We start from the raw sequence: 21,952 nt of genomic DNA on the forward strand, positions 1-21,952 counted from the left end.
GTTTGAAAGGTGTCTGGCCCACTGTGGGGGGCTCTGAAAGTGTTTAAAATTTTTAGGAGTCTGAGCGCAGGAGGAAAGACCTCCTGAAGAGATATCTGGCATCTGAGGGTTGAGAGAGCTAGCCAGGGCAGGTCAAGGGTGTTTGAGAAAGACTGTCCCAGGAGGGGGGAGCAGGCTGCCCCAGCACTGTGAGGTGCAAAGGGCTTTCTTCTGGGCACTTTTACCCCCCATGTGGAGGTCTTGTCATAGGCAGCCTTGTTTAATCCCGCGGTCCCCACCTCCAGGCATGGACTGGTGTTTGTGCATGGCCTGGTAGGCAGTGCGCTGCATGGCAGGAGGTGAGCAGCTCATGAGCTAGTGACGCTCCATCTGTATTTATACCCACTCCCCATCGCTCACATCTGGCCAGCTTTGGAAAAATTGTCTCCGTGAAAGTAGTCCCTGGTGCCAAAAAGATTGGGACAGCTGGTTTAAACCCTTATCATCTCCACAACATATATGTATTACTAAGGCTCACAGAGGTGCAGGCCACTTGTAAGGTTCCTAGGTGATAAGGGCTGAGGAGGGAGGTGTCTTGATTTCCCCCATCCTGGGGGAAGGGGTTGTCCACAGAGAGTACCCTGGGGGAGGAGGAGGCAGGCAGGCGGCAGCTTGGGTCCTAGGACTTTCTTAGCTCACGGCATCCTGGCCTGGCCCTGCAGTACGAGCCTCTCCTGGGCTCAGGTTCCTGAGAGGCTGGGCAGGTGGGCTGACAGAGCCATTCATGGGGAGGGGTGCATGGGGCATCAGGTGCTGGGGAGCTGCTTGGTCCCCACTCAAGCCCACCTCCCCCAGAGCTCTGGCGTGGCCTGTGTGCTCTGTGCAATGACCAGTGCCCTTCAGCCCGTCTAGTGAGGGCTCCCGGTGGGGCTGGAGGAAGCTGGGCTGCCTGGTGGGTGCCTCCACGGTGGTCTGAGTCAGGATGTGTCACTTGGGTCTTGTTCTCCATCAGATGGGGGACCCAGAGCCGCTTCCAGTTTCAACCAGTTTATTACTCTGATGACATGTTTTTACTCTCTAATCCTTGGAATCAAAAGCACAACTATAGACAGGTCACGAGACTTGGTGACATCAGAGCTGCCAGCACAGGGAGTTGGGAGGCCAGCATAATCTGTGAGGCTATAAATCCAACATAAAAACCCATCTTGCTGGGTCAGAGGAAGCAAAGGCCTGTGCTGGTCTTTCCTGCTAAGATCACACACACACACGCATGCACAGAGGGGTCTTCGGCCACACCAGGCTTAAAGCATATGAATGTATTTCCTTACAGTTCTGAGGTTGGAAATCTAAAATCCAATGTCAGCAAAGTTTTTCCTTCTGGAGCCTCAGGGGAGAATGTGTCCTTGTTTTTTCCAACTTCCAGAGGCTGCCCACTTGCCTTGGCTTGTGGGCCCTTCCTCCTCCTGCGTTTTTTTTTTTTTTTTTTTGACTGTATCAGGTCTCAATTGCGGCACAAGGCATCTTCATTGTGGCCCGTGGGCTCTCTAGCTGTGGCCCATGTGGGATCTTAGTTCCACAACCAGGGATCTAACTCTCAATGGCTGCATTGGAGGCAGATACTTAACCGCTGCTGGACCCCCAGGGAACTCTTCACTTGCCTCCTTCTCTAAAGCCGCAGCTTCTTGCTTCTGCTGTCACGTCTCCTACAGCTGACTCTCCTCCTCTGCCTCCCTCTTTGCAGACCCTGTGACTATTGGGCCCACGCAGATATTCCAGATAACCCCCCCCCCCCCCCCCCCCCAATCTCAGGATTCTTATTCATACCTGCAGAGTCCCTGTTGCTGGGTAAAGTAACATATTCACACCTTCTAGGAATTATAATGTAGACATTTTTGGTGGGAAAAGGAAGAGGGTGTAACTACTGTCTACCATAACCTTCTTGGAGTCAATAAATACTAGCAGTTTCTTTGAATCTTTCCAGAAAAGTTTTATTTATAATAAGTAAATATATGTATATAGCCACTCCTACTCATTTGAAAAATAATACAGAGGGCAATATTACTTATCAGTTCTCAAAGTGGTCCCTTCTTCCATTTTTCTTGTTAACTCTCCCTAGAATCTGTTGTGTGGAAATACCATAATTAATTTCACCATTGTCTTCCTGGTGGACTTCTGAATTCATTTCCAATTCTCTGCTATTAGAACGCAGTAATGAGTAATCTTGTCTTCGGATTATACTCAATTTGAAATCATCTTGTGTTTCAGAATGTGAGGGCACCATTTAAGACATTAAAATCTCATGAAGTTTTTTTTGGGGGAATCGTTCCTTAAGATTAACCTGTACTGCCCGCCCCCATGATCCACACTGGGCTTCCTCCATCCTGCCTTCCTTCTGAGCCCTGAGGACCCCTCCTACCACTCTATGCCTTAGTGTGAATGTGCTTGAGGGAGGAGCCCATGCTGCCAGGTGGGTACTTTTTCAGCCTTGTCTCTCCTAATGGTGAGAAAGGCTCTTAGGGGGATTTCAAACTCCAACAAATGAGGGGATTCAGGCAAGAGCACCATGCTAGTCAGCCTGTGGTAGGCTGATTCTACTTCTCCAAAATCACTGACATGGATTTTGACAGAAAGAACTCAGAGATGCAGAGACGTTGTGATTTGCTTAATGTCACCAAAGTTTTTAATGGCAGAATTCAGACCAGAACTGCGGGCCACAAAAGACACCTCTACCCAAGGTCCAGGAGTACAGCCTGAATGGGGTTCTGGCATCAACGGGTATCTCCCAGGGCCAGCTGTGCACACTGGGCTCAGAGGGGCTTCCCTGGATCCTGGGTGATCCTACAACTGAAGGACATGGACTAGGACTGAATTGACCTGGTGCACATTGTTTTTTGTTTGGCCTGCAGACAGTGTTTTAACTCATTGCCAAAGAGAAAGTACAATACAGAGATATTAGTATCATAATCCACACATACCAGTCACTCAGTTTCAACTCATGGACTATCTGCTTTATTTCTGCCCAGCTCAACTTTCCTTTCCACCCCAGGATTGCTTTGAAGAAAATTTAGATATATCAATGCAATGCAAATATTTCATTATATGTCTCTTATAGCAAAGGAAACCTACTACAATCCTTTTCAGAGCATTTCGCCCCTCAAATGAGAAAGTTTTACAGAAGGAAAAGCTCAGATTTCTGTCTCCTCCTGAAGACTTGGAAGCTCTGACAGCCCCGGGCCTGGAAGGTGATCGGGTCACAGCCGAGTGGACACTGCTCTTTAGATGAGGGGGATGGTGCCTCCTTTGCTACAGTCTCCACCACTCCCGACTGTCCCCTACCTGGCCAGCTCAACTACGCAAATCACCTGCCTGGGTCCTGTAAGCATTTAATCTTTGTAAAATATTGCTTAGAGGAGAAGGTAGAAAATACTTCAACAGTGTGAAAATGGAAAATTGACTTGGAGACAGAGCTGAGTTGAAGGCAGTTTGTACAACCATGTTAGATAAAAAGCATTCTGGAAGGATGCGCCAGTCTCTCCCCACAGATATTTTCTCATTAATCATCAAAGTCACCCAGAAGCTGGGACTTGTTCTCATTTCATGGATGAAGAAATTGAGGCAGGGAGAAGTTTAATAAGCTTCCCAAGGCCACTCAGGTAATGAACAGCAGAATCAGGATTCCAACCTGAAGGATGCCTGGCTCTAAAATCAAGCATCTTCACCATACGCCTCGGTGCTTAAAGAGGCTCAGGAAAGAGAACATGACAAGGTGATGGGGAACAGGTGTGTGGAGACGCCAGCGACGACTTGGGAGGCTTCCCTGCCTGGAGGAAGGATGGGAGCCCAGGAGCAGGAGCAGAAAGGGGGCTGCCCCTGGCTGCAGAGAGCACCCGGGAAGAGGCACTTTCTGAGGCTGTGCGGGGGCAAAGGTCAAGGTCAACATTGTTCTCTGGGTGGGGTGGGCAGGACGGGGAGGATGACCTACCTCTTCTTGGCCTGCTCAGCTGAGCAGAAGGTTTATCCTCGAGAACAGGTGGGTGGGTCTCTTTGGTCCATGGTGGACCCCTGAGTCCCCAGCCAGGACTTGGGTCTTTAGCAGTAGCTAGGCTTGGGGTCCAGTCACCCCCCTCTCTCCCCTGGTTCCTTCCCATCTCAGGGCTGTGGACTCGCCACTTCCTCCTTTGTCAGCTGCCAATCTGACCCTGTCACCTCCTCTCAGAGCCTGAGGGGCTCCTTCTCCCAACCTCAGAATATCTGTGTCACTTCCTCGCTCCAGGGCTGGAAGGTCTGTGGAGCTGAGGCTTCTTCTGTCCTGTTCGTGGCTGCACTGGGTCCCTAGGCTGCTGCCCCACACCCAGGCCAGCCCCAGCCAGGGCTGGAGAGGATGGAGAGAAGGAGGCAGGCCAACTGACCACTGTCTCCTCTCCACAGCCTGTTCCCTTCACTGGGAGGATCGAAGGGGGTCTCCAGGATGCACACAAGGTCACCTTCATGGGGCGTGTTCTTTCCACAGACGAAAACAGGTATGGGGGATAGTTGTCTCTCTTGGCCTCAGCCCTGAGTGAACCAGGGTGCTGTCAGCTCAGATGGTCCACACAGTATCCTCCAAGCTGCCCCCACCCAGTTCAGGGGATGGCAAGGGCCCGGCCTGCCAACAATGCTCAGCGCCCCCTACCACCTACCTGTAGCATCCAGGGCACCATTAACCAGACTCCGCAGAGACAGGGGGAATGAGGCTCACGGTCTAGGGAGGGAAGCAGGCCAGCCCAGAGGTGGAGTTCTGGGACTGAACTTCGTATACAATGACCCAGAGCTCGAGCCATGAGGCCAAAGAAACCACAGGTAAACAAGCACACAGAGCACTCTGCTGGGAGAATGTCCACTGAGGGCCACCCGTGGGTGTGGGGTGGAGCCCGGTTCTGTGGTGATGGCATGGGAGCCAGACGTGCCGTCTGACTGCTGTGTGTTAGCTGGGAGCCTGAGTGACCCCGAGAAGCAGACTGGGAACCACACTGGGGCTGAGTTCAGGCAAGATGTTGGGGGATAGATGCTCATTGGATAATTCAGGCTGGACGTTGGTTGGGGGACAGGCATGAGCTCCATCTGGGAAAGAGCAGAACAAGGATTTGCTGCATCCCTTTGGTGAGCTAGGCCCCTTGGAGGCTCCTTTTGTTTTCCCTCCTCACCTGATAGTTTCAGCTATATCCAAAAGAGGTGGAGATGGTGAGGGGCTTCCTCTGAGGTGAGATGGGAACAAGAGATACTTATTTAGGGGTGTCCTTGGGCCGTTTCAGTTGTCATCCCTGAAGGAATGCAGTCACCCCTTTGGTGCATGGGGCAGTGTGAGGATAGCATGGTCCTGGGGCATTGCAGATGACAAACGGGGCTGATCTGGGGTCAGGGTGCAGGCCTGCTGACCTCTGTCAGGTCAGGTGGGCACACGACACCCTCTGATAAGGGACACACACACTCTGAGGTCCCCATGCCCAGAGCCCTAGGGTTTTTTCTGGGTCTCCCCTTTAGACACCATCTCTGTAGGTGTCCCATCAATGCACTTGTTCTTTCCATTTGTCCTCTTTCCCAACTTCAGAGACACAGGCTGCCCTCCAGGGAGCCACCACTTGGCCCCAAAGCCTCTCACTTCTAGGCACATTCCTCTACTTCCATCTTGGACACAAATTTCTTTACCCATTTCCTCCTTACTTTTAGAAGACCACACGGTAAGGGCAAAATGTGATAACTGCACAAAACACACAGTGCAAATTCGGTGAACCAAAGGGATGGGACGAGACTAGGGATGGGTACCAACCAGCCACGCAGGTTGTATGCAGGCTCCCAGACGATGTCCGTCAGAGTGAGCACCTCCTGTTCATACCCTTGGCAGTAAGCCAGGATACTGTCTGATTTTCCTTGACCTAGGTTTTCAGTGAACTTTCAGACGGGCATCAGTGACACGAACAACATTGCCTTCCACTTCAACCCTCGGTTTGATGGAGGCGGATATGTGGTCTGCAACACGAGGCAGCAAGGAAACTGGGGGTTGGAGGAGAAGAAGATGCAGATGCCCTTCCAGAAGGGGAGTGAATTTGAGATCTGCTTCGATGTAGACAGGTCCTCGTTCAAGGTGAGTGGGAACTCTCCTCTCTTCAGCTGTCTGTTCCGCCCCCACATAAGGTGCTGTGAGCAGCCTTTAAATAGTCATGTGAGCAACACTTTGTACAGAGAAGAGGACTGTTTCCTGTAAGGCCGCAGTCTCCTTACACACGTTCACCTCCTTACACACCTTCACCTGTTGCTTCTTTCACTCTGGAAGTAAGCACTGGAGAAGTCACCGTGATGCTCCTTGGCCTCCTGGGTCCTTCAGTCCAAGTTATTTCCATTTCTCTGTCGTGGCCCTTCTTCCACTCCAGGTCCCTGGGAATATGTGTTTTCCTGTTACCTTGTTGCTGCATTTGTCCAGATGTTATTAAAGACTTAGTTCCGCCTGGCATTGCACATTGGTTTTGCAAGCAGAGCGGTGTCTCTGAGCTTGGGGAGATGGGAGGGGAGCTGAGCACATCTGTGTCTTTTTTCTCTGTGTGAACATGAATGTCCCCACCCCCTCATCACACAACCTGACATCACTTCTCTGCTCCCCATGGACATTTGCATGTATATTTCAATAACACCACAGGAGAGCTGAGACTAGAAAGACAGACCCACTGTGATAAACACACACCAGAAGAATGAAGAAGCCAAGGACTAGAGTCAGGTGGAGGTTGCCCTTCGATGCACTTCAGGTCCCGAGCATGTTCCTGCAACCGGCACAGCTCTGCAGGCTGTTGCCCTGACCTACAGGGGATTGATGTAAGAACTAGATGCAGGTCTGAATGACTGGAAGCAGGGGTCCCAGCAGCACGGGTGTGCCCCCACCTGGTCCTGGACGCCCTCCTGCCATGTGTGCTCATCTCAACAGGTGACAGTGAATGGGAGCCTCTTCCTGGATTATGTACACCGTGTGCCCTTCAACCAAGTCAACGCCATCTCCATCTGCGGCTGCATGCACGTGTCCTACATCAGCTTCCAGGTGAGACTCCACCCAGCACTCGTCCCCAGGGGCTGGGTGTGGGGCCCCGTCCCCTTGGGGGTCCTGCTGTGTGAACCCAAGGTGCCAGCCAGCCCCATCTCCAGGTGGTTCTGGGTTCACACCTCTGGCTGCCCCAGTCTGTCCTTCTGTCGCTGTCTCTGTCTGGGGCACCCGCTCAGCATCCTGGACTAGTAGGCTTCTTGTCTCTGTCACTCTCTGTCATCCCCCTGGTGAGGAGGCCCTGGGCTTCTAGAAAGAACCTGGAATCAAACTGAATCCAGCTCAGATCCCCAACTCTGCCATTTTCATCGGCTGGGGAGTCTTAGACGAGCGACTTCACCTCTCCCAGCCTTAGTCTCTTCATCTGTGGAATGAGCACGATCGGCCACCCCACAGGCCATTGTGTCAGTTCAATGAGACCATACACATCGAAGGGCACAGTATATCCTTTCCAAGGCCATTCCTGGGTTTATTTGACCTTCTTGTGTATTATAATTTTTGAATGTGTTCTGCTAAGTCACTTCAGTCGTCTCTGACTCTGTGTGACACCATAGACGGTAGCCTATCAGGCTCCCCCGTCCTTGGGATTCTCCAGGCAAGAATAACTGGAGTGGGTTGCCATTTCCTTCTCCAATGCATGAAAGTGAAAAGTGAAAGTGAAGTCGGTCAGTTGTGTCCAACTCCTAGCGACCCCATGAACTACAGCCCACCAGGCTCCATCGTCCAGGGGATTCTCCAGGCAAGAGTACTGGAGTGGGGTGCCTTTTGAGTGTGTTAGCAACATCTAAAAGGTCAGGACCAATTTTGCAAAATGAAAAGGTTCTGGAGTTGGATGGTGGTGACTTTTGCGCAACCACAGGAGTGGACACTGGACTGTAGGCACACTCGTGTGTGTGCCTGGTTGCTCCGTCATGCCCGACTCGTAGCGACCCCATGGACTGGAGCCCGCCAGGCTCCTCTCTCCATGGAGCTTCTCCAGGCAAAAATACTGGAGTGGGTTGCCATGCCCTCCTCCAGGGGATCTTCCCAACCCGGGGATCAAACCCAGGTCTCCCACATTGCAGGTGGATTCTTTACAGTCTGAGTGAGTACACTGAAGATGGTCAATTTTACGTGATGTATACTTCACCACTGTTTAGCAAAAGAGGTCAGGTAGATTTCTTCTTCCTCCTGAAGATGGAGAGGTCCCAGGAGACTGATTACCTCAAGGATGCTGACTAGAAAATTCCAGACTGGCTGATTAAGACTACATTCCTGGGGAAGGTCAAAGCTACAGTCAGGTCAGGTGTTACACCTAGGGTTGGTGTCATGGGCTTCAACAAAAGTGAGGCCATTTTGAACTTGTGGTTTTCTCTTTAACTTTGCCCCGCTTTGTAGCAAAGTCTCAGCCTAACTAAGAGATATAATCAGAATGTAAGGCATGAGCATCACTCTCAGTACCGATGTAGAGTCCCCACAGCTTTGTTCACCCTTGGTGTGGTCTCCATGGCCATGACCGTTTGCTTAATCCCTCTGACATGTGTCACCCAGCAGGACCCTGTGGGGGCATCCTGGGACAGCCCTCTGACCCATGAGGGTTATAAATCTTCAGCCTCCTAGGCCTTCCCCAAATTCCAAGGATAAAATTGAAGTTCAGCAAATGCAGAAGCAAAGGGTAACAGTCAAGTAAAACAAAGTGATAATAGGTTAACATTAGACACCATCAAGGACCTTTAGTTCCTCCTCAAGAGCTATAGGGAGAAGGCAATGGCACCCCGCTCCAGTACTCTTGCCTGGAAAATCCCATGGATGGAGGAGCCCGGTGGGCTGCAGTCCATGGGGTCGCTAGGAGTCGGACACGACTGAGAGACTTCACTTTCACTTTTCACTTTCTTGCATTGGGGAAGGAAATGGCAACCCACTCCAGTGTTCTTGCCTGGAGAATCCCAGGGACGGGGGAGCCTGGTGGGCTGCTGTCTATGGGGTCACACAGAGTCGGACACTACTGAAGTGACTTAGCAGCAGCAACAGAAGCAAGAGCTATCGACAGTATTCTGAACCAAATTCTTGATGCTGTTTTACAGATATGTAATCCGCTACCATGTTGAAGATGTTCACTGTGTATTGCTTACACGGTCATAGAACCCAGAAGCTTGATGATATGGCTCCCGATTACGTCACCACCAACCAATCAGAAGACATCCTTGAGCTGATCACACACCCCTCACCCTCACCCTCACCCTGTGTTTAAGACCATTTACCTGAAAGTCATCGTGGAATTTGGGGTTTTTAAGCTGCCTGGGCTCCTTGCCTGGAACCTGCAATAAATGCTGCACTTTCCTTCATCATAAGCCTTTGTCAGTAGGTTGGTTTTACTGTGCGTGGATGAGTCGTACTGAGTGGAAGTAAACCTAATAGTGATGGATGGACTGGAAATTCTGATGATACATTCAGCTGAAAGATTCCTTTCTTTAGCAATGTATGGGGGGTTACAGAGTGGGGCTTTATCTTTCCTAGTCAGTGGCAGAGAAAAAGAAAGGAAAAGAAGAAGAAAGGCTGTCATGTTTAGTTAAAGTGTGAAGACTTGATCGATTCTCTCGGGCAAAGGCAGCCAACCTGAACGTCATCTACTGCGCTTCATCCTCACTTTGATTCTGGTCTCCATCACTTGGACAGGACCAGGTGCCATGTGGGGTCTTCTTCAGTCCTGAGACATATATCCAAGATTCCCGAGCTTGACTGTCATCCATGCAGCTGGGATGATCTGGTACAGTCCCTCTCAAGGAGATTAAAGGGAAGTTTTTGCTCTTAGTGATTCCAAATCAGAAGGTAGAAGATAACTGGGAGTGAGTTTGGTGAGTTGTAGTCAGACTAAGTGCCCTCCAAGCCTCAGCTCAGCCAGTGCTCACGACAGTCATATCAAAGGAGGCCCGTGATTAGCTACATCACACAGATGAGGAAAGACCGAAACTTAGAGAGTGCAGGGGAGCCTAGGTTGCCACCCCTACATGTGTCACTTTGGCCTGAGTATTCATTTAGGCTGATTCTTCTCTAGAAACTGAAGACACAAAATTTTTCCTTTACCTCCACCGCAACATGGGGTCACAAAGAGTCGGACACGACTGAGCGACAGAACTGAGCAACTGCAGCAAAGAATGCAGACAAAGGACCTGTTGTAGAAATAGAGCCGTGAGCAGTGATATTTACAGAAGAACACAGCGAGGTGTGGAGATCAGAGTCCACTCTGCACCTAGCAAACACGACATCCCAAACACGACATACCAAACACTGACTTTTCTGTGAGTAGCCTTCGTCATCTTTGAAGTCCCAAACCATTGCCCTCAACGTCCTCTTGTGACTTTAGCTAGAGGTGGTATTTAAAGTGATGGTTTTGACCATTTGGTGGGTAGTTCCCCTGGGTCTCTCCTATGTGTGCAAGTGTTACTATACCTTTGTTAGATTGTTTTCCTTTTATTGTGTCTCATGTCAATCTGATCTTAGACCCGCCAGAAGAACCTAGAAGGGTAGAGGAAAACTTCTTCATTCCCCAACATTCATGTTGAAACTTGTGGCAGAATTCACTTCGTTTTTAGGGCTGAATGATATTGCATTGTATGAATAGACCTCATTTTGTTTATCTAGTCATCCATCGATAGACACCAGTGTTGCTTCTATCTCTTGGCTCTTGTAAATAATGCCAGGTACATGGGTGTACACATCTCTCATCAAGCCTCTGCTTTCAGTTCTTTAGGCTATATAGCCAGACATGGAATTGCTGGCTTGGTAAGTTGCTTCAGTTGTGTCTGACTTTTTGCGACCCTATGGCCTGTAGCCTGCCAGGCTCTTCTGTCCGTGGGATTCTCCTGGCAAGAGTACTGGAGTGGGTTGCCATGATCTTCTCCGGGGGATCTTCCTGACCCAGGGATCACACCCAGGTGTCCTGCATTGCAGGCAGATTCTTTCCCATCTGGCCCAGACGTGGAATTGCTGGACCAGATGGTAATTCTGTGTTTAGTTGTTAAAGGAACATCCGTACTGTTTTGTAGGGTCGGTCTCAGACTATGCACAGTGATGCTCTCTGTTCAGGATGCCAGTGGCACCCACGTGGGTCCTTACTCCTCATGGAGCCCCAAAGATATTAGGGCAGCTGGAGCTAGTACTGTGGCCAGATGGGCCCCTGTTGTCCTTATCACGACTTCAAGACACAGCTCAGCAACAACCATCGGGTAGCTTTGAAAAAAACGAGGATTATTACTCTCAAGCCCTAAGGGCCACATAGCACAGTGGCCAGTGGGAAGGAGGGGGTGAGAGCACAGGTTGGGGTTCTGCTTTTATTGGGGTCCAAAGGTAGGATGGTTACGCAGGAACCATGGGGCAGGAAGCGACATGTGGGGTCACTCAAACAGTTTTCTAGGTTGCCCAGGGTTTCCTAGAAAGGAGAACTTGATGGATGGGGCAAGCGTGGTGGCTTATCTCGAAGCTGTCACACAGCTGGCACCATGTTTACAAAAGACGAGTGTCTTTGAAATGGACGCTTTAGCAATCAGAAGCTTAATGCCAGTCTCTTAGGGTCAAGCACGTACACTGTGTTTCCCATCACAGCCTCACCGTGTAGCATCCCACCAACAGCACAAAAGGCCTCCTTTCTCCTTGTCCTCATCCACACTTGTCAGTTTTTGGCTCTTTGAGAGGGTGAGGTGGCCGACATATTCAAAACAGATCCCATGGTCTACAGTGCAGAGAACAGAGAACCTCAGACAAGTGTCTGGGCTTTAAATAACAGAGCTCGAGGGCTGCCTCTCACCTCAAGCCAGGTCCTGGGCAAGGTCTCAGTGACTGCACACACGGTGATGCCAGGTTGCTGAGGTCAGCTGTGCCAGCCACTGGGTCTTGGAGACACCTCCTTACGGTCTTTATTCATCCAAAAACCCACTGGCCTTTGGGTTTTCAGTAGGCTCTCCCTACATGGCTGGAGCAGAGGCACCTGGGCTCTCCTTTTTGGGCTGGACTCACTGTGACTCACTTCCAAATCACCTGGAGATGTCACAGTGCATGTCTTCTTGACCTCGAGCTGTCCCTGTTTCTCCCTGGGCTCTGAGAGTTTTGGGGTGGCTTCTCAATTTTTAAAAGTTCACTCACTTATTTTCCTTTGGCCTTGCTTATTCTTCGTTGCTTTGCACTGGCTTTCTCTAGTTTCAGCAAGTGGGGGCTTCTTCAGTGCCATGTATGGTTTCTTATTGCTGAGCCTGGCTTAGGGGTGTGGGATTCAGTATTTACAGCAAGTGGCCTCTAGAACCTGGGCTCAGTAATCGTGGCACCGCATGTGGAGTCTCCCAGGACCAAGGATCAAACCTGCCTTCTCTGCATGGTGAGGTGGATTCTCACGCACTGTGCCACTGCACTTGGCCTGTGGTGTTTTTTAAACAGTACTTTATTGAGGTGCGGTCCATGTAAACACACAGACCCTAGTCTGCTGGATGAGTTTTTATGCTGTAAACAACTGTATGACCACCATCCAGGTCAAGCTCCAGGACATTCCCAGCACGCAGATGACTCCTTCGGGTCCCTCCCATGTGGTGCCCCTCATAAGCCATTGCTTTTCTGACCCGTTTCTGGATTTTCTGTGATCAGAATGCTCCCAGTGTGTGCTCACTTGTGTCTGGCTCTTGTGCTCAACGGTGAGGTTCACTGAAGACTTGCCTTTATTCTCAGTCCCATTTTCTTGCTGAGGGCTAGTCCATAGCAGGCAATTCCCAGGTGGCTCAGTAGTAAAGCATCTGCCTGCCAACGCAGGGGACCCAGGAGACATGGGTTGGATCTCTGAATTGGGAAGATCCCCTGGAGGAGAGAATGGCAACCGGTATCAATATTCTTGCCTCAATAAATCCACAGGCGGAGGGCCTGGTGGCCTATAGCCCAAGGGTTTGAAAGAGCATTCACTGTTCCCCTTCTCCTGTTTTAGACAGTGGTGTTGTTTCCAGTGAGGTGCTGTGACGAGTGAACCTGTTAAGCACATGTACATCTGTTCTGATCTCTCTTTGGTGAATATCTAGGAGCAGAAGAGCCAGGACATAGGAGAGGTAGAGGGTTAACTTTATTATAATCCACCAAGTTTCCAAGGCTGTTGTATTTTACACTCCAACCTGTGGTGAATGAGTTCCAGTTGCTTCGTATTCCAGTCAATGAGGAAAAATTTCCCATATCCCGGGTTTTGAAGAGGATTGTAAAGAATCTCTCCTTCTTTTCCTCCTTTCTGTTCCTAGCGTGTCATCTTCCCCTTAAATCCAGTCATATTCTAGTTGACTCAGGAATCTAGTGGGGTCAGAGAGTAGATGCATGGGGCAAGTGGGCTCCGTCTATGAGAACATCTCAGAGAAGTCAGCCTTTGCAAATTCTGAGAACCCAGGCAAGAGCCAGAAGGGAGAGAGGTGCAGACCCGTGTGTGGCCCTGGGGCACCTGCTCCCCTGCTCCCCACTTGGTGCCTGTAGGACCCTCAGCTGCTCTTCCAGGCTGGAACCCAGGGCCCTGTCTCGAGCACACAGCGGGGTCCCGCTTGACTTCAGGTAAGCTATGTGTTTCCTTTCTACCCCACTTTGCTACCCAGCTGATCCTAGTCACTGTTTTAGTCAATCATTTCCTTTAACAAGGTGCCTGATCCAATTAGAGACATTTATTCCACACAGTGACCCACCTCCATGTCATTCAGAAAGTTCTAGAATGTCTACATCTTCTCTGCTCCCAGTCTAGAGCCCAGAAGGAAGGGAGAGAAGAGAAAAGAAGGGAGAGAGAAATTCTTAGAGAGGAGGCGTCAGAAGCTCCTGGGGCATCATTAAACAAGATGAAAAGGTACCATCATGATGAGGTTTTCTATCGATATTTATAACACATTCTTTCCATCTGATCATATACTGCTTTCTTTCTCTTTTCTCTCTTTTTTTTTTTTTTTGACTGAGCCATGCTATATGCATGTTCTTAGTTCCCTGACCAAGAATTGAACCCATCACCCCTGCAGGGGAAACACAGAGTCCTCACCACTAAACCACCAGGGACATCCCTCCATGACTAGGTTTTTATGTGAGGAATAGAATTTTAGGGGGAACATATCCCTTTCTGAGGACCCAAGAAGCCTCATATGGCTCAGGCTATCACTAATGAGTTGTGTGACTTTAGGAATGACCTTTAAACACTCTGAGCCTCAGTTTCCCTATCTGGAAAATGGGTATAACCAGGCCTTCCCAGCACAACCTCCACCCAGTGCACCATAGCACCCAGCTGCCCGGGCCCCACCAAGCAGCTCTGTTTCTGTCTGGACCCGCAAGAGACAGCCACGTTCTCAGGAACAGTAACGTCTAGAAGCTCCCTGCAGTATGAGTGTGGTCAGGATCTCTGAGCCGACATGAACCTCTATGCACTATTGGATCTCAGTGCAGATCACAGGAGGCGAGGAGAGGGGAAAGGGCCCTGGGTGAGGAGCACCCACTTCCACCCTCTCCTCCCCTCCCTACCTTTCTCCCTGTTTCTAAACCTACATCATCTCCTGGATCCTCCCCTATTGGGTAATAGTCCAGTTGCTTTGGTTTCTATACATTTTTAAGTTCTCCGGGCGCAGTGGTCTTCCTGGCCAGTGTGTAAAGCGACTGTGCCCACAGAGGTGGTGGATAGATGGCCCTTGTGGACACACAGTCTCCTTACAGAAACCAGGAAGTTCCAGGGCTGTGGTGGGGTGCATCCCAGTGGACAGGAAGCAGCTCTGGGGCTCTAAGAAAACAACTCCTGCTGGTGAGAGAGGAGGGGAGCAGCAACCTAAAAAGAACACAGAAGGGCAGACACAACTTCTCCGTGACCATCTCCTGGGTGCTGCTTAGGACGGCAGCTGGTGAGCATCCCCAGGATTCCTTCATCTGACATACATTTACTGAGCTCACTGTGGGTGCCTCTGCTGTGCTAAGTAAGAACTGGGAAAATGATGGTTGTTTTGCATGAAGGGAGCAGGGCTTCTGGGGTGGGTAACAAGCCAGCAGGGCAGCAAGGGACATACTTTATAGATGGCCTCTCTGTGCTGAACCATCGACTAGTTGGATGACCTCAAGCAAGTTACTTTCCCTCTCTGAGCCTCAGTTTCTGCATCTATATAATGGGGTTAATCCTGGAGTTCCTGCCCAGATCTGGGGGAAAGACAAAGCAAGCTTGAATGAAGACTGCAAGAGCCTGAATGGTGTCTGGCCCACTGCAGGAGGTCTGAAAGTGTTTAGAGTTGTTAGGAGACTGGGCGCAGAGGGAAGGCCTCCTGAGGACGTGTCTGCTGTCTGAGGGGCAAGAGAGCAAGGCAGGGCAGGCCAAGGGAGTATGAGAAGGGGCCACCTCAGGAGTTGGGGGAGCTGGGTGCCCTGCACTGTGGGCTGCAGAGGGCTTCCTTCTGCGCCTTTGACTTCCTGTGTGGAGGCCCCATCACAGGATGCCTTGTTTAAACCAAGGGTCCCCCACCTCCAGGTCACATACTAGTGTTGGTCCAGGGCTTCTTCGGAACTGGGCCACACAGCAGGCAGTGAATGGCAGGCAAGTTAGTAAAAGTTCATCTGTATTTACAGCCACTCCCCATCACTCACATCCCCTTGTCCTTGGAAAAATAATCTTCCACAAAACCAGTCTCTTTCCCACACAGGTTGGGGCCAGCTGGTTTAAACCCTTATCACTCCATGTCATCCGTGTAAAATTGAGCCTCATAGAGGTGGAATCCACTTGTTCAAGGCCCCTGGATGGAAAGTGGCTGAGGAGCGAGGTGCCTTAATTCCCCGGGCCTGGAGAAAAGAGGAGCCCACAGAGAGAGCCCTGCAGGAGGAGACAGGCAAAGAGGGGACGGCCCCAGGGCAGGCGGTTTCTGTGCTCACCGTGTGCTGGGCCCGACGCTGCAGGAGGAGCCTCTCCCTGCCTCGGCGTCCCAAGAGGCTGGGCACGTGGGCTGACTGAGGGCTTCCTGGAATGGGGAAGAAGAGGGCTTCCTAGACACACACCAGCCTCCACTGAGGGAAAGACACGCACACTGAGGTCCCTGTTCTTGGAGAGCTATGTTTATTCTGTCTCCCTTTTGGACACCAAATCTGTTCCTGTGCCCTCAGTGTCACCTGTCCTCTCCAGCTGTCCCCTTTCCCAGCTGAGCAGACACAGGACGGCCTCTAAGGAGCCGCCACTTGCCCCAAAGCCTCTCACTTCTAGGCACATATTTCTGCTTCCATCTTGGACACAGATTTCTATACCCATTTTCTCCTTATTTTCAGAAAATGATACTCTTAGGGCAAAATGTGATTGCAGCGATGAAATTAAGACACTTACTCCTTGGAAGGAAAGTAAGACCAACCTAGATAGCATATTCAAAAGCAGAGACATTACTTTGCCGAGAAAGGTCCATCTAGTCAACGCTACGGTTTTTCCAGTGGTCATGTATGGATGTGAGAGTTGGACTGTGAAGAAAGCCGAGAGCCGAAGAATTGATGCTTTTGAACTGTGATGCTCGGGAAGACTCTTGAGAGTCCCTTGGACTGCAAGGAGATCCAACCAGTCCATTCTGAATGAGATCAGTCCTGGGTGTTCTTGGAAGGAAAGATGCTAAAGCTGAAACTCCAGTACTTTGGCCACCTCATGTGAAGAGTTGACTCATTGGAAAAGACTCTGATCCTGGGGAAGTATTGGGGGCAGGAGGAGAAGGGGACGACAGAGGATGAGATGGCTGGATGGCATCACCCACTACATGGACGTGAGTTTGAGTGAACTCTGGGAGGTGTTGATGGACAGGGAGGCCTGGCATGTTGCTGTTCATGGGGTTGCAAAGAGTTGGACACGACTGAGTGACTGAACTGAACTGAACTGAACGCAGATAATCCTGGCACGTGCACACAGAGCCCCACTTCACCCCCAACTTCACAGCTGAACAATCCAGCTCTGTCTGGTGCAGGGACGCACCCTCTCTTCCGCGTGTTTGTTCCTCATGGTCAGTTGCTTCTCCACCTGCCTGGGTGGTGATGACGACTGCCTCCTCGGCCTGAGTTTCTCCTCAGTGGCTGAGCTGAACTGAACTGAACTGAACCTTGAAGAAGGGGTATTGTGGTTGGACTGTTTCTGAGTTGGAACCAGTTCACGGGGGAACTCATTCTTGTGGCGGTAGAAACAGCCTAGTAGGAACTAGCTCATTTGTTCTGTAGGGTCAATTTATTTACCTGGTTTGGGAAATGGTTCATCTGTGCACCAACGATGGAATCTGTGCCATCTTTGTTGAAATTTTCCGATGTCTTTTGTATTTTGGTGTTATCAAACTTTTAAAAACAGGAAGTATTTCATCTGTCCTGAAGGAAAGCTCTTTGAGGTATGGATTAGATATGTTAAGATAAGGAGAGCAATGGCCCCTTAATGGCTCACATTTATACAGTCTTGAAGTTAGAAATGCTTTGCAAAGGAGAGGGACACAATGATAATAAATGAAGAGTGCCAGAGGCTCCTTTGAGCTTGAGGTGTCTGATTCTAATTTCCCTACAGGAGCCCCAGGTAACTTTGACAGTCAGAAGCCTCAGCTCCAGTTTGGGGTGCTCCCCCTTTGAAGGAAAACTCTGGCCCTTTGGGGAAAGGTCACAGGTCTAATGGGGCTAGGAAGTCACACTGATGTGTCTTTCCAGTTTTGCCAGGAGGATTCATTTAGGCTGATTCTTTTTTTCTTTGGCAGGGTTGGGGCGTGGGGGTTGGTACGTGGCTTGAGGGATCTTAGTTCTCCCACCAGGGATTAAAGCCTCACTCCCTGCAATGGAAGTCTGGAGTCTTAACCACTGGACTGTCAGGGAAGTCCCTAGACTGATTCTTTGTTAAGAAACAGGTCTGTTCCAGAAATAGAGCCTTAACCAGTGATATCTCCGAAAGACCCTGGGGGAGGTGTGGTGGGGAACCCGGCAGGACCTAGAGATCAGAGTCCACTCTGAGCCCAGCAAGCACTTGTTCACCAAACATTTGCTTGTCTGTGAATCCTCTTCCTCCCCTATGAAGTCCCAAACCATTACCCTCAACATTCTCTTCTGTCTTTAGCTGCAGGTATTATTTATGCTGAGGGCTTTGACCGTTTTGGTGGGCTAATTCTGCTGGCTGTCTCCAATATATATGTGTTAATTAACTCTTCTTAGATTTAACTCCTGTTAATCTCTCTTGTGCCAATTTAGTTCTTAAACTGGCCAGAAGAACACAGAAGGATACAGGACAGTCTCTTCATTCCCCAACATCCGTGCCGTAATCTGTGTGGCATTGGTCTCTGACTGTGCGTGGAGATGCTGGCAGTTCAGGAGTACCTGGGGGCCCTCACGTGGGCCTTTACTACTGGCGGGAGTCCCCGCAGGCATTTCCTCACCTGGTGCAAATGTCACGGTTCCCACTACAGTTGAAAGATGCAGCTCAGCAACAACCAAGGGGAAGCTTGGATAAAACAGGGCTTCTTACTCTCACATCCTGAGGGCCACGCAGGACAGTGGCCAGTGTGGAGGGGGAGGGAGCAGAGAACTGGGCTTCTGGCTTTATTGGAGTCCAAGGGTGGGGTGGTGAAGAGAGAACCAGGGGCAGGAAGAGACAGGTGAGGTCACTCACATGGTTATCTAGGTTGCCCAAGGTTTTCTAGAAAGGAGAACTTGATGGGTGAGGCAGGCATGGGGGCTTACCTTGAAGCCGATATTCAGCTGACAGTGTGTTCATGCAAAATGCGTGTTTGAAACAGAAGCTTTAGCCATCAGAAGCTTATACCAGTCCCTTAGGATCAGGCATGTTTACTGTGTTTCCGACAGTGCCAAAAGCCTCCTTTCTCCAACACCTCATCAATACTGTCAGTTTCTTGAGAGTGTGAGGTGGCCAACACATTGAGAACAGATCCTATGGTCTATAGGGCAGAGAACGGATAGCCTGAGAGTAGTGTCTGCAACTTTGAGTAACAGAGCTCTGAGGGCTGCCTCTCACCTCCTTAAGACAAGAACCAGGCCCTGGGAAAGGATCTCAGTGACTGCACGATGATGCCAGGCTACTGAGGTCAACTGTGCCAGGCAGTGGGTCTTAGAGATGCCTCCCTACTGTCTCCATCCATCTGAAAATACACTGACCCTCAAATGTGGCTGTTGCCTCTCTCTGTGGAGTGGGAGCAGGGCCGTGGACTCTTCTTTTCGGGTTGGACTCACTGTGACTCAGCTGTGCTCATTTTACAGGCCAGCAAGGGTATGCTCAAAATCCTTCAAGCTGGGCTTTAGCGGTGTGTGAGCTGAGAACTTCCAGATACAAGCTGGGTTTAGAAAAGGCTGAGGAACCAGAGATCAAATTGCCAACATTTGTTGGATCATAGAGAAAGCAAGAAAATTCGAGGAAAAAACACCTACTTCTGCTTCACTGACTATACTAAGCCTTTGACTGTGTGGAACCAAACAACCTGGAAAATTCTTAAAGAGTACCAGATCGCGTTGGGCTTCTCTGAGAGCTCAGTTGGTAAAGAATCCGCCGACACTGCAGGAGACCCCCGTTCGATTCCTGGGTCGGGAATATCCGCTGGAAAAGGAATAGGCTCCCCACTCCAGTATTTTAGGGCTTCCCTTGTGGCTTAGCTGGTAAAGAATCCACCTGCAATGCAAGAGACCTGGGTTCGATCCCTGGATTGGGAAGATCCCCTGAAGGGAAAGGTTACTCACTCTAGTATTCTGGCCTGGAGAATTCCATGGACTGTATAATCCATGGCGTGGTAAAGAGTCCGAAGCGATTGAGCAACTTTCATTACTTACTCACCAGACCACCCTACCTGTCTCCCAAAAAACCTGTATGAGAGTTAAGAAGTAACAGTTAGAACTGGATATGGAACAACTGACCTGCTGAAAATTGGGAAAGGAGTATGACAAGGCTGTATGTTGTCACCCTGCTTATTTAACTTTATGCAAAGTACATTATGAGATATGCCAGGCTGGATGAATTATAATCTGGAATTAAGATTGCTGGGAGAAATAACAACCTCAGAAAGGCAGATGGTACTACTCTAATGGCAGGAAAGTGAAGAGGAACTAAAGAGCCTCTTGACGAAAGTGAAAGAAAGGAGTGAAAAAGATGGCTTAAAATCCAGCATAAAAATACCTTAAGATCATGGCCTCTGGTCCCATCACTTCATGGCAAATAGAATGTGAAAATGTGAAAAACAGTGAGAGATTTCATTTTCTTGGGATCCAGAATCACTGCAGGTGGTCACTGCAGCTATGAAGTTAAAAGAGGCTTGTTCCTTGGAAGGAAAGCTATGAAAAACCCAGACAGCACTTTAAATAGCAGAGACACCACTTTGCCAACAAATATTCATAGTCAAAGCTATGGTCTTTCCAGTAGTCATATACAGTTGTGAATGTTGGACCATAAAGAAGGTTGACACCAGGAAATGATGCTTTTGAACTGTGTGCTGGAGCAGACTCTTTGAGAGTCCCTTGGACAGCAAGGGGATCAAACCAATCAAACCCAAAGGAAATCAACCTGGGATATGCATTGGAAGAACTTGTGCTGAGGCTGAAGCTCCAGTACTTTGGCCACTTGATGCGAAGAGCCCATTCATTGGAAAAGGCCCTGATGCTGGGAAAGATTGGAGGCAGAAGGAGAAGGGGATGACAGAGGATGAGATGGTTAGATTGCATCACCAACTCAATGGACATGAATTTGAGCAAGCTCCAGGAGATAGTGTAGGACAGAGGAGCCCGGCATGCTGCAGTCCATGGAGTTGCAAAGAGTCAGACACGACTTGACGACTGAATGACAGCTTCCAAGTTGTCTGCTGATGCCAAAGTGTGTTTCCTGTAACTCTAGCTGTCTCTGTGTCGCCCTGGGCTCTGAGAATTAAAAACAAAACAAAACAAAACAGTGTTTTATTGAGTTATCGTTCAAGTAAACACATAGACCCTAGCCTGTTGGATGAGTTTTTCTGTTGTAAACAGCTGTGTGACCATCATCCAGGTCAAGCTCCAGGACATTTCCAGCACCCAGATGATTCCTTCGGGTTGCTCCCACTTGGTGCCTGCCATGGGTCATCGCTTTTCTGACCCATTGTTGGATTTTATCTAATAAAAGACTCCCAGCCTGTGCTCACTCGTGCCTGGCTCCTGTGCACAGCTGTGAGTGTCTCTGATGATCGTGCCTATATCTTTGGCCCCTTTTTATTGCCAAGGCCTAGTCCCCTGTGGTCACATCATCATTCATGTTTCCTTTCTGTGGCTCGTGGACAGCGTGATTCCAGTGTGGGGCTACGGTGAGTGAGGCTGTCATGCATGCATGCATATGTTTTCATCTCTCTTGGGTAAACATCTAGAAGCAGAAGAGCCTGGATACTAGAGGCAGAAGACCCACCTACAAGTCTCCAACACTCTTGTATTTTACACTCCAACCTGCGCTGAATGAGAGTTCAGTGATCTTTATCCCAGTAGATGAGGAAACGGTCCCGGTGTTCCAGGTGTCAAACAGGATTGCAAAGCATTTCCCCTTCTTTTCCTCCTTTCTGCTTCAACTGTGCCATCGGCCCCTTAAATGCAGTCACATTGTGGTTGATCTAGAAATGCAGTGGGGACGGAGGGTGGACACAGGAGGCATGTGTGCTCAATCTCTGGGAACATCTCAAATAAGTCATTCTTTGCAAATTCTGGGGCACCGAGGCAAGCCCAAGATTAGAGAGAGGTGCAGACAGGTTCTCAGCCCCAGGGCACCTGCTCCACACTCAGTACCTATAGGCCCCTCAGCTACTTGTCCTGGCTGGACACGGGGTCCCGTCTCTAGCACACGGTGGGGGCCTACTTAATCTCCGCTAAGTCTGTTGTTGCTGTGTGTTTCCTCCCCAAACCCCTTTCCGACAAAAGCTGATCGTGAGTCTCTGTTTCAGTCAAACATTTCCATTAACCAAGTACTGGAAC

The 21,952-nt window shown here is 49.9% G+C and overlaps 1 protein-coding gene across 1 annotated transcript in view; it reads left to right on the forward strand.

Annotated features, from left to right (window-relative positions):
• The window catches only part of LOC114116901 (galectin-9-like), a 30,531-nt gene extending 21,159 nt beyond the window's left edge, over window positions 1-9,372 (forward strand). Inside the window, exons 5-8 of the mRNA XM_042255450.2 lie at window positions 4,408-4,499; window positions 5,896-6,100; window positions 6,932-7,042; window positions 9,106-9,372. Coding sequence (XP_042111384.1) covers window positions 4,408-4,499; window positions 5,896-6,100; window positions 6,932-7,042; window positions 9,106-9,129 — 432 coding nt within the window. The 3' untranslated portion in view covers window positions 9,130-9,372. The remainder of the gene's footprint in view (window positions 1-4,407; window positions 4,500-5,895; window positions 6,101-6,931; window positions 7,043-9,105) is intronic.
• Window positions 9,373-21,952: the final 12,580 nt, after the last annotated feature.

This window comes from Ovis aries, chromosome 11 (assembly GCF_016772045.2).
Source record: "Ovis aries strain OAR_USU_Benz2616 breed Rambouillet chromosome 11, ARS-UI_Ramb_v3.0, whole genome shotgun sequence".
Classification (NCBI taxonomy): domain Eukaryota; kingdom Metazoa; phylum Chordata; class Mammalia; order Artiodactyla; family Bovidae; genus Ovis; species Ovis aries.